Source organism: Danio aesculapii, chromosome 19 (assembly GCF_903798145.1).
Source record: "Danio aesculapii chromosome 19, fDanAes4.1, whole genome shotgun sequence".
NCBI lineage: Eukaryota > Metazoa > Chordata > Actinopteri > Cypriniformes > Danionidae > Danio > Danio aesculapii.
Window position 1 is genome coordinate 43,023,352 of NC_079453.1, and position 13,199 is coordinate 43,036,550.

At 33.9% G+C, this 13,199-nt stretch overlaps 1 protein-coding gene across 1 annotated transcript in view; it reads left to right on the top strand.

Moving 5' to 3' along the window:
• Positions 1-13,199, top strand: part of ppp1r9a (protein phosphatase 1, regulatory subunit 9A) — an 87,610-nt gene that overhangs the window by 55,119 nt on the left and 19,292 nt on the right. Inside the window, exons 7-9 of the mRNA XM_056480454.1 lie at positions 6,601-6,753; positions 9,281-9,334; positions 11,907-12,136. Of these exons, the coding sequence (XP_056336429.1) occupies positions 6,601-6,753; positions 9,281-9,334; positions 11,907-12,136 (437 nt within the window). The remainder of the gene's footprint in view (positions 1-6,600; positions 6,754-9,280; positions 9,335-11,906; positions 12,137-13,199) is intronic.

Consider the following 13,199-nt stretch of genomic DNA (forward strand, 5'->3'; position numbering starts at 1 on the left):
GTTCCAGAAAGCAGGTAAGACAAAAACAGATACCAAAAAATTAAATAAACAATAACGGTGAGAATGTGGTAAAATCTGAAAACGTGGTAAAAATCAGGCGAGTCCAAACTGTGACAAATGTCATGCTGAACCTGCAAATCTAGTTCACATGTTTTGGACCTGTCCTGCTTTGTTTCCTTTTTAGGAGTCTGTTTTTGACTCATTTTCAGAAATTACATCTGTTAAAATTGATTCTTCTCCGTTAATTGGCCTGTTTGGAGTTCTACCCCCTGATTGTGAGTTACCATTTTATTTTTCTGAGTTAATGGCTTTTCTGTCATTATTAGCTAGGCGGTGTATTTTGTTGCAGTGGAAGTCTCCTCAACCCCCATCTTATACTCAATAGATTAAAGATGACTTATTTTTTCTTAAATTAGAAAAAATTAAATATAGTCTTCAAGGTTTGGTGATCTATATTTGGTTGCCATTCTTGGAGCATGTCAAATCTCTGAGGCTTAAAGCAGTTACTGTTGAATGAATGGTTGCCCATCTGGCATTTTTTGGTCTGTACTGTACCTTCCAGATGAGTACTGGTGCTGATATAGCACTAGCATACAACGCTTCCTGACAAAAAAAACACAAGTTTGAAGAACGTGCCACCCCCCAGCCTATTCAGTTTAATATATTTTCCTTTTTCTCTCTCTTTTAATTTCTTATTTTCTTTTTACTTTTATTATCAATATTTATTTTACTTAATACACCATGCTGCCAACCTCAACTTTCGGTACTTACCTGTTTATATGCTTAATTTGTAAAGCAAATGCACATCATATATTGTTTATGCACATCATATACTGTTTGTTGCCCTATATGAGTACTATAGAAGGGTTTATTTTTACTCTTTTAATCAACTTTGTACTGTTTTATACATTTTTATTTATTTTTTTATTTGTATTGTTATTCTCTCTGTTACTTTTGTTTGTTAACTGTCATAAAAATCTGATAAATAAATCTTTTTAAAAAATCAGGCGAAGACTTTTCTTTATCTGGATTGCTTTTTAAAACTGTCAGTTGGGTTTAGGGAAGTAGGCGTGCCGGTCAGTCTGTGCTTTTGAAAACACTATTGGTTGGGTTTAGGGAAGGAGGAGGGTGGGTCAGTCAGTCATTCAGTCAGTCAAAAGCAGCCTCTGGTGGATTTACGCAAGAACAGCAAGCACAAATGGCACTCGTGAGAAAAATTTGAGATCTGAAAAAGTGTACACAGCGGCCTCTGGTGGATTTGCAAAAACAAAAACTACAAAAAATGTAGCTCCTGGGATGTATTTGGCGCTCTCCAGAAATGTATATAGCCGTACGTTTTCATAATGAGCCTGGGTTGTAAAATGGTTTTTATTCTATTTTATTCTAGCCTAAATAGAACAAATAACTTTCTCCAGAAGCAAAAATATTATAGGAAATACTGTGGAAAAAGTCCTTGCTCTGTTAAACATCATTTGGGAAATATTTGAAAAAGAAAACAAAAATTCATAGGAGGGCTAATCATTTTGACTTTAACTGTACGTGTGTGTTTGAGCTTGTGAATATGTTATGTGGGTGCTTGAGCGTCAGCACATGTGAGAGTCTGTTTGCATGTGTGTTATAAAATGATGGTTTAAGGGCTGCTGTGCTCACTGAGGCAGTGTAGTGTTAACCTGTGTGAAATCTCGCTGTGCTGTGGATTAGCAGCTGCCAGAACTGTTCACAAGCCGACTGCCAGCAGTAAGTGGCCTCGAAACAGCAGGGTGCTGCAGGTATAGTGGTTAAGAATATTTCAGAGAGGTTTGGGGTGATGAAAAAACAATGGTGTGGTGCCCAAATATATTTAACAATACAATACGGGTATTGTAATATTTATAACAATACGGGAGATGGGGGGGGATGGGTCTGAAATACGGGAGACTCCCAGGAAAAGCGGGAGTGTTGGCAGATACGTCTCTAATGTTAACAACATTATGCTAGCAATGTTAAATATGCTAAAACCCAACACTCTAACAATGCTTTTAAGGGATAGTTCGCTCCACAAATGAAAATTGTCATAATTTACTCACTCTTTAACTTCTTTCAAAATTTTTATGAGTTTCTTTCATCTGTTAAACACAAAGTAATATATTTTGAAAAATGTTGGAAAGATGTAACAATTGACTTGTAGAGCATTTGTTTTTCCTACTATGTAAGTCAATGGCTACTTACAGGTTTTAAGCTTACTTCAAAAAAATCTTCTTTTGTGTTCAACAGAAGAAAAAAACTCATAAAACCACTGAAGGGAGAGTAAATACTGAGTTAATTTTCATTTTTGGGTGAACTATCCTTTTAATAACATGAACTATGCTGGAAACATGCTAGCAATGTGTTAATCAAGCTAGCAACATGCTATGTTAAAACATAACAACATGCTAAACTATGCTAGCAATTTAAATATGATAGAACATTCTAGCATCTTATAATATGCAAGCAAATGTATCAGTAGTGCTTACCTTTACACTACCTGACAATAGTCTTGTCGCCTATCCAAGTTTTAGGAACAACAAATAATAACTTGACTTCTAGTTGATCATTTGGTATTAGAAGAGGCTTATATGAAAGGCAAAGGCCTTTAGATTATATTTATTTTACCCAAATAAAATTTGATCATGCCTTGATTTTTAATGATTTAATTAGGACAGTAAGGTCTGACTTTGCTTAGACAAAAGTCTCATCACTTAACAGAAATAATGTAGAGTATAGAATATAAAGTTATGGAGCAGTGGAAAAAGAATAAATATTGTGTTTGACTCCCATGAGCTTGAAGGACTGCATCCATACATCTCGGCAATGACTCAAATAACTTATATTATAAGAACTTATATTATTACAAAGATCTTATATTAATAAAGTCATCTGGAATGGCAAAGAAGCGTTCTTGCAGGACTCCCAGAGTTCATCAAGATTATTTGGATACATCTTAAATGCCTCCTTCATCTTAGCCCAGACATGCTCAATAATGTTTGTAACTGGTGATTGGGCTGGCCAATCCTGGAGCACCTTGACCTTCTTTGCTTTCAGGAACTTTGATGTGGAGGCTGAAGTATGAGAAGGAGCGCTATCCTGCTGAAGAATTTGCCCTCTTGTTTGTAATGTAATAGGCAGCACAAATATCTTGATACCTCAGGCTGTTGATGTTGCCATCCACTCTGCACATCTCTCACACGCCCCCATACTAAATGTAACGCCAAACCATGATTTTTCCTTCACCAAACTTAAATCTTGGGTCCATGTGGGTTCCAATAGGTCTTCTGCAGTATTTGTGATGATTGGGATGCAGTTCAGCAGATGATTCATCTGAAAAATCTACCTTCTGCTACTTTTCCAAATGATCAACTAGAAGTCAAGTTATTATTTGTTGCTCTTACAACTGGGATCCACGACAAGACTTTTGTCAGGTAGTGTATATAAACGTTATGCTGGAAACACGTTAACAGCATAACTCTTGCTAACGATTTAATAAAACAAGCATTGTGAAGAAAATATAAAATATTCCAAAAGTGGCACAATTCATCATTTAGTACGGTAGCATTCATACATTTTTAAGCATGCCATAAGTGCTTTTTGTGCAACTCTATATGACCTTCTTGCAATTAGTTTCCTCAAACATGTGCGGTTGTTGCTAAAAGGATGGTGACACAAAAACTAATTGGATGTGACACTCTAGAATGAGGTAATTTGCCCCTCGAGGGTTTCTGAGAGGTAATATCCCGCTGATGATGTGCTGTAGATGAGGAGACTCAGATGAGACACAGATGAGAGAGCGCTCAGGTTAAAGCGAGACAGTAGGGCAGGGTTATCTTCGGCCTCCTGCCAGGCAGAATAATGTGATCCTCCCAGGGAACAGCCCTGCCCTGAAACCAGATCCAAGCCCCAGCCAAGCAGAACCGACCTGTCTGTGTGTGTCTGCACACATCCGTCCACCTGAAATAACTTCGGGAGACCAGCATGCAAACAGAAGTCAATTGGTGCTATTTTATTCAGTAAGGATGCGTTCAACTGATCAACAGTGATATTTATAATGCTTCAAAAAGGTGGATTTTCTTCACATTATTGCATCAAGTTTAATCTTCTGTAAAAGTAATAGCACACTTCAATGAACTGTGGTTAAGGTCGAGGTAAAGGTCATGTTTATATGCAAAAACATGTTGAAAACATGCTAGCAGTATTGTTTTTTAGAAGCAGCAAGCTAACACGCATCTAATGCAAGTTAATATCTGTTTATCCAAATAAACAGGGCTTGAGGTTAACTTTTTTGAATACCAGCCACTGTGGCTAGTAGTTTTCCAACATTACTAGCCACTCTGCATTTTCACTAGCCACAATTTTGTTGTTGGGAAAATATTTTTTATATGCATAAATTTGACTTTGACATGCTAAAATTCTTGATTTAGATTTTGCGTTATCTCCACATGCCTCCTCATTCATTTCACTTTTCGTGTGTCGTGTATGAGCAAATGGGTCATGGTTTCATAGTGTTATATTGCAATTAGTTTTTATTTACATGACTTTTTCAGAACTCAAAATTAAGGATTTACCAAATTTATCTCTGACCCAACCAAACAATAATTATTTCTTAACCACAAATTTAAATGTGTTAAACAAGCTAAATATAGCTGTATACTATACGTTTTATTTAACAAAACATTTCTTAAAAAACAAAGAAAAACAATTGACTTTTAAAAAATAATTATTGTCACACATCTAAAACTATGCACAGTAATCTGTCCTGGCTAAAGGTCTTTCAGATCACCAGTTAAGTACTCATAAATGGAGAGTTAATCTCCCAATAAAGCAATGTTATTGTAAAAAAAAGATAATTAAACCATATTAACAAAAATAACTGTAAGCAAAAGAAGCAGGTGAAAAACATGCCGTGTGTGATAATGAAAGGATGATCACGCTCACACGGTTAAGGCCTGTTCATCTGTTCAAAACGAAAGCAACCGGTGCTGCTTACAAAAAGACAAGTTTGGAGCTCTTGAAAGCAACAAGACTGTGGGTGCATAATTGAAAGAGAATCGATCACAGTTGCGTTTCAGACACGGTTGCTTCACGCAAGGAACACGCATCACATCAGCTGTTAGCGCCAGTGATCATCCTCATATTCAGCTGCTTTGTTTTGCTTGCATGAACAAAATAATTTTTGTTAGTCGTGCTGTTTCTCGAGTATAAGAACACATTTGTACGCATATTGGGTCATCCTTATAGTCGAACCCTGCTTTTAAGAAAACTACCATTTAAAAATTATTTTCAATCAGCCAAAGTGGCTAGTGGGAGTGACTGTCTAAACCGCCAAAGCTGAAATCTACCCGCATTTGGCGCGTTGGCGGGTGTTAATCTCAAGCCCTGCAAATAAAAATGCTAAACTTAGTTGCATGCTAATTATAAATATGAGTAAAAAAGCTAGCAACATGCTTATTAACCAACACATGTATTCATGCTAGTTTTAAATGCTAGCAACTTACTAAACACGCCAAACACATCAGCATGTGCTAAAACATGTTGGAAACAAGCTAGCAACATTTTTATTTACAAACAGCAAGCTAACATGCATCTAATGCAAGTAAATATCTGTTGTTAATCTATGCAAAATGCTAAACATATTTGTATGCTAATTATAAAAATTAGTAAAAATGTTGGGGAGAATGCTAGCAATGTGCTAAGCCATGTTAACAACATGCTTATTAAACAACAAATTTATTCATGCTTGAATTTTAAATTGTCACAACTTACTAAACACATCCAACATATTAGCATGTGCTACGACATCTTGAATACTGGCAAGGAACAGTTTTGTTTACAATCAGCAAGCTAAGATGCATCTAATGCAAGTAAATATCTGTTGTTGATCCATGTAAATATGTTTAGCGTGAGTTACAAAAAGCATTAAAAACATTGCAGAGAATGCTAGCAACATGCTAATTCATGTTAACAACATGCTTATTAACCAACACAATTATGCTAGAATTGTTTTAAATGCTAGCAAGATACTAAACTTGCAAAAAAAAATTAGCATGTGCTAAATGTGTTGGAAACAAGCTAGGAACGTTTTTATTTAGAAGTAGCAAGCTAACATGCATGCTAATGCAAGTAAATATCTTTTAAGCCATAGAAAATACTAAACATATTTCCATGCTAAATATAAATATGTATTGTGCAGTAAACATACTGCATATTTAAATTATGCTAGCTGGATGTAATGTTTAAACTGATCAAGCTAAATTGATCAGCAGTGACATTGAAGGAATTTATAATGCTTCAAAAATGTGGATTATTTTTAACATGTTTAATCACCTGTAAAAGTAATAGCACACTTTAATGAGCTGTGCAAATTGAGGTAAATTCAGGTTTCAATTGGCTAACCATACCAATTAATTCAAGATCAAATCCAGGTTTTTAGGGTATTAGATGGTTCTAGCATTGCTATTTTTAAATACAGCATCCCAGAGGCACAATGCCTGGAGAGAGGTTGTGGATCCTATTAAATATGAAAGCCTGCTCACTGATGGCTCCTGTAAGTGCAGTGTGGATGTTGATTGGTGTGTGTTTGTGTCTCAGACAGGAGAATACGCCACCGATGAGGAGGAGGAGGCCGGACAGACGGGAACAGACAGAGATGTGGCCATTGAGGTTTTCGACTTACCCGAAAACGAGGACATCATCTCGCCGTCGGAAATGGATGCCACCAAATTGTTCCAGAAGTTCCGGGAGGTAAACCAATAGGATTTACTGTCAAAACTAAGTCCCAATCCCAGTTCTATTTTTGGACCCCTTCCCCTTGGCCCTTGGAACAGAGTGTGATGGGGAAAGGCTTCAAATTTTACCCCCAAGAAAAGGGACAACGCTACAACACCTGCACACGTCATCATACAGTATGTCATCGCGCTCTCTTGCTTCATATAAGATCGATGATCGCGACGGCTGTAGTTATTCCAGTTGTGTTATTTTTTTGGTATTTATCTTCAGGAAATCCTCGAAGGCAACGATATCATGTTATCATAGTGATGTAATGTGGCAATAAGATCATAAGTGTACTGTGTGTTTACACCGTGGCCATATTCATCTAAACACACAAAAACAACACTAACATTGTTACACTGACACTGGAAAAAGGAAATTCCCAGCCACTAGACTTTTCTGACAGGGTATTCGAGTGTCATCGAGTGACACAATGTTGTAGGACTGCTATATAGGAGGTATTATTATGGAGTAAATATAGCCAAATTTAGCGGTTTTTAAAAAGCATGACGGTAAAACACGAACGCGGTTATGAGTGTATTAAAACACTTTGTTTGTTTGTTGTAAACATTCGTAATAATGACAAAAAATATTAAATTGTGGATCTTCTGACTTCCCTGTGCAGCCATGCTGCCGTTGTAGATGGTGGATTGTGGGAAATTTTTGTACTCCTTGGTTTCAAGTGCGGTCCTGAAAAATCCAACATAGGCTCATTCTGAAACGTAGTACTATATACTTTTCTGGAGACTGCAAATTATGTAGCCAGAGGTACGTATGGCTGCATTAAATTTTTTAAACAAACGATACTTATGACGCCATTTCGCGCTTACCAGCTGACCGCTTACCTCCGTATGGACGGCTTTCCCGCTGTAACCAGTTTGTCCCGTTAGCTCACCATTTACGTCGGCCACGACGATGGGGTTCGAGTGCGATAAAGAACGGTTGCTGAAAGCAGGTAAGACTAAAACAGAAAACAAAAAAAAATAACAAGTAAATAATAGTGAGAAAGTGGTAAAATCTGAAAATGTTTTCTGGATTGCTTTTGAAATTTGTTGGTTGGTTTTAGGGAAGTGGGGGGCGGGTCAATCAATAAAATTGGTTGGGTTTAGGGAAGAGGGAGGGTGGGTCAGTTGATCGGTCAGTCAGTCAGTCAGTCAGTCAGTTAGTCAGTCAGTCAGTCAGTCATTCAGTCAGTCAAACAGTCAGTCAACAGCGGCCTCTGGCGCAAGAACAGCAGGCGTGAATGGCACTCGCGAGAGAAATTTGAGATTTTAAAAAGCGTACATAGCGGCCTCTGGTGAATTCATGAAAACAAAAACTGCAAAAAAACATACCCCCGGGGAGTATTTTGCGGTCTGTCTTTATACAGAAATGTATAAAGAGGTACGTTTTCAGAATGAGCCTGGGTTGGAAAAATCTCTGTTTCAAGGGCTATCTAGCGCTTCCCCTTAGTCGTACACCGTGAAGCTAAAGAGAATTGGCACACGTGAACGCGCAAAATACTCCTACCCCTTCACGTGAACGTACAAAATGAGGAGTAGGAGTAAGGGGAAGGGCTAAGGGGTTGAATTGGGATTGAATCTAAATGTCTTTGAGGTCAAAATATAAATTGTCATTTTTAGTTTTTTATGCTAACAAAATGACATTGAAAATATTATGCATGTACACGCCAAACCTGCTAGCAACATGCTAACATCTGTTAATCCACATAAAATGCTAAACATATTAATTAGCATGCTAATTATAAAAATGTTGGAGGAAATGCTAGCAAAAAGCTCATTTGCATGATCAACATGCTTATCAACCAACAACTTTATTCTTTAATATAAATAATAGTAGTAATAACAATATTGATGAAAATAACAACTATAATAATAACAATAATAATACATAATTAAATAGAAAGGAATATATGCAGTTTACATATAAAACAATAAAATACATACATACATATATTTATATAAAAGATAATGGCACATAAGCCTCAGTGGTTAGCACTGTAGCCTCACAGCAAGTAGGTCACTTGTTCGAGCCCCAGCTGGGTCAGTAAGCATTTCTGTGTGGGGTTTGCATGTTCTCACCGTGTTGGCGTGGGTTTCCTCCGGGTGCTCCGGTTTCCCCCACAGTCCAAAGACATGCGCTATAGGTGAATTGGGTAAGCTAAATTGGCCGTAGTGTATGTGTGTGAATGTGAGAGTGTATGGGTGTTTCCCTGTACTTAGTTGCGGCTGGAAGGTCATCCACTATGTAAAACATATGCTGGAATAGTTGGCGGTTCATTCCGCTGTGGTGACCCCTGATAAATAAGGGACTAAGCCGAATAAATGAATGAATGATGAATGGAACTGAGGAATATTCAGGATTATTTGACTGTACAGTGAGTCTGAGAGAGAGAGAGAGAGAGAGAGAGAGAGAGAGATGCAGAAAGAGCTGCTCTGGTGAGTTTCCTCTGAGAGTAAGACACTGTACATGATCATCTCTTGCCTCTTTGTGTTTTCAGCTGCAGATTAAACACACTGTCACTGAAGCCGAGATCCAGAAACTCAAGAGCAAGGTAAGAGCCTGCTGAATCTGCTGCTACATTTGCACTGCAAATGTAGGAAAGATGCACATCAGATCAGATGGAACTGAGATATTCAGTGCATTGAAGGAAAATTACTTTTTATTTTTATTATTCTGGACTTTTTATTAATTACTAATTTTAGTTTAACAATAAAAGGTTTAGTAAAATTTGGGGAAAATATTTAAAAAATGAAAAAAAAATTCAAAGGGGGGCTAATAATTCTGACTTCAACTGTATGCTGGATAAGTTGGTGGTTTTGGTAAAATTACATAATATGATCATTATTATCCTGCATCTAATATTTAGGGTTTCTTATTTAATAATTTTTTAAGAGTAGAATTTAATTAAGATGCCGATTGCTGATATTCTCTTTATAATTTATAGCATTTTGTTTGTTTTTTTTGTTTGTTTTTTGCTCTCCTTTAGGCCATGTATTTAAAATATAAATCGGATGTGCACAGGTTCTTATCTTATTAGTGAGAGATTTTGCTGGCTTTTGGATCTCTGGTTTCTTCATGTTGATGACGTCTAGACTGATTAATCTGTGCTTTTTTAAGTCGTTTGGCCTGGTTCAGTCTCTGTATGTACAGTACGGGTAGTTGAGGAAACCACAGTCGTATTAAAAATGGTGTAGTGGTGTTCTTTACACATTTACACATTAGGAATACAAGATGATGATGATGATAATAATATTATTAATAATAGTATTGTCCAATTTTTTTGGAATAACATTTTATATTTTCAGTTTTATAAAAAAATTTAAAAAGTCAAATTTCATTTTCAAAATTAGAAACGATGTTGAAACACTGTCTATAAAAGATAGGCTTTAAAACAAATAATAATAATAATAATAATAATAATAATATTAAAATTTACATATATTTTTTCAATTTTCATATTAATTTTGGTTTCAATTAAATTGGTTGAAACAAAATAGTAGAACTGTATTAAATTAAAGAAGCTCAAGAAAAGCCAATCAATTATTATCTATGAATGTCAGACTATAATAATAATAATAATTATTATTATTATTTTATTATTATTACTATCATCATGCATTTACATGATCTTTAATTAGATATTATTATTATTATTATTACTATCATCATCATCATCATCACTTATTTAAAAGATTTAATTAGTTGTAATTATTATTAAAATATTATTATTATTATTATTGTTATTATTATTATTATTATTATTATTATTATTATTATTATTATTATTATTATTATTATTATTATTATTATTATTTATATTATTGTTATTATTACTTTCATCATCATCATCATCATCATCATCATCATCACATATTTATAATCTTTATTTAGATTTAATTATTATTATTACTATCATCATTATCATGTATTTAAATTGTTTAATTAGATGTAATTATTATTAAAATATTATTATTATTATTATTATTATTATTATTATTATTTATATTATTGTTATTATTACTTTCATCATCATCATCATCATCACATATTTATAATCTTTAATTAGATTTAATTATTGTTATTATTACTACTACCACTACTATCATCATCATCATATATTTAAAATATTTAATTAGAATTATATTAATATTACTATCATCATCTAGCATTTATAATCTTTAATTAGATTGAATTATTATTATTATTACTACTACCATTTTTTATTACTATCATCATCATCATGTATTTATAATCTTTAACTAGGTTTAATTATTATTATTATTATTACTACTACTATTATTACTATCATCATCATCATCATCATGTATATAAAATGTTTAATTAGATTGAATTATTATTATTATTATCATTATGATGTATTTATAATCTTTAATTAGATTAAATTATTATTATTAATACTATTATTACTACTATCATCATCATCATCATCATCATCATCATCATCACCATCATCATGTATTTAAAATATTTTATTAGATTTAATTATATTATTATTATTATTATTATATTATTATTATTATCATCATCATGTATTTATAATCTTTAATTAGATTGAATTATTATTATTATTATTATTATTATTATTATTATTATTACTATTATTACTACTACTATCATCATCATCATCATCATGTATTTAAAATATTTTTAATCTATTTTTAAAATAGATTTAATTATATTATTATTATTATTATTATTATTATCATCATTATTATTATTATTATCATTATTATTATCATTATTATTATTATCATCATCATGTATTCATAATCTTTAATTAAATTTAGTTTAAGTTTTGGTATTTATTTCAAAATTTGAATAATAAATTCCTAAATCAGTCAATTAAATGACAGTTTCATTTCGATTAGTTTCATGTATTTAAGTTGTATTTCATATTTAAACTTTTAATTAAAGAAATAAAATTTTAGTTAACGCTAAAAACACGCATCATACCTTTTATCAAGAATGTAAAGTACCACACACGATAAGACTAAGAAGAATGTTGTCTTTAAAGTCCATTTAAAGCAGTATAACACTACTGTATATTCGTTATTGATTTATCCGGACTCTTACCTTCCCTCTCTCTGTGTCTCTGTGTTTAGCTGGCCGCAGTGGAGAAAGAAAAGGCTCGCTGGGAAAGAGAGAAGACGCAGCTCAAGCAAAGCATTGAGGACAATAAAGAGAGGATGCTGAAACTAGAGAGCTACTGGATCGAAGCTCAGACACTCTGCCACACTGTCAATGAGCATCTGAAGGAGGCCCAGAGTCAATATCAGGCCCTGGAGAAGAAGTACAACAAGGCCAAGAAGCTCATCAAGGACTTCCAGCAGAGGTACATTAAATGGAGAAACAAATCAGAGCACACTGAAGGAAAACTACAACTGCTTTCATTCGAACCATAATTACTAGTAATTCTTTTTCAAATTTGTCCCAAGTGCTTTTAATGAAGAGAACAGGGCTTTTTCAACCTAGGCTTAAAGTCAGCTTGAAATCCAAATTTGTGCAATGTTTATATGCTAGCGCACATTGTTATTCTTAAAGTGAATAATTAATAATCCATGCAAGGTAATCCACTGAGAAAAATGTGTTTGTTTTGGGAATCATCAATGAATGTAATGCGTTTGGAGTGATGTTCCTTATGTTTACGTCAATCTGAGGGCTTCCATAGCAACTGCATATTAATATTCTAAACCACACCGTTAGTTTGCTAACATGATAGCAGGAGCACATTTAAATTTACTTCACTATATTGCAGCTAAATCCTAATCTAATCATGACAAATCATTGGAAAGGTGTAAGTCTTCTGAATACATATGTGAATACACTGTTTTTCTGTTATGTATGAAGAGTAAGAGACCAAAATCTATTTACTGTCGCCCTTCAATCTGTTGGACCATTTACGGTTACGGTTTTACACCCTAATATTATAGTCAAAACAATAAGCAGTCATGACAGACTATATATAATTTGAAAGATAAAAATGTCTAGTTTCTATATCTGACTGATTTTTAATAAGAGATTACTGAGCAATAGTTATTTATTCATTTGCAACCATGATACTCATCAGAGTAAAGCATTACTTTGCTACAGCAATCTGCATATCAAATTTATTTTGAGGTTTTTTAGAGGCGACATTTAAGTTACTTAATTTCAAAGCCTTAATTTTGTGATGCCTATGTTGCAAATATTGTCAAAAGTATGAAAACATATCGTTCATACTGTACTCCTTGAAACATTTGCAGAATTAGGGATTACCCATACCCTCGTATGGTCGCAATGGAAACTAACTGTCGACTGGTGGTGATGTCTGGTGCTACGCCGAAACTAAATTAGACTGAAAGCTCGTTTTTTGAGATATTAACTTCAAATTTGGAATGTAATTTGTTCATATATTC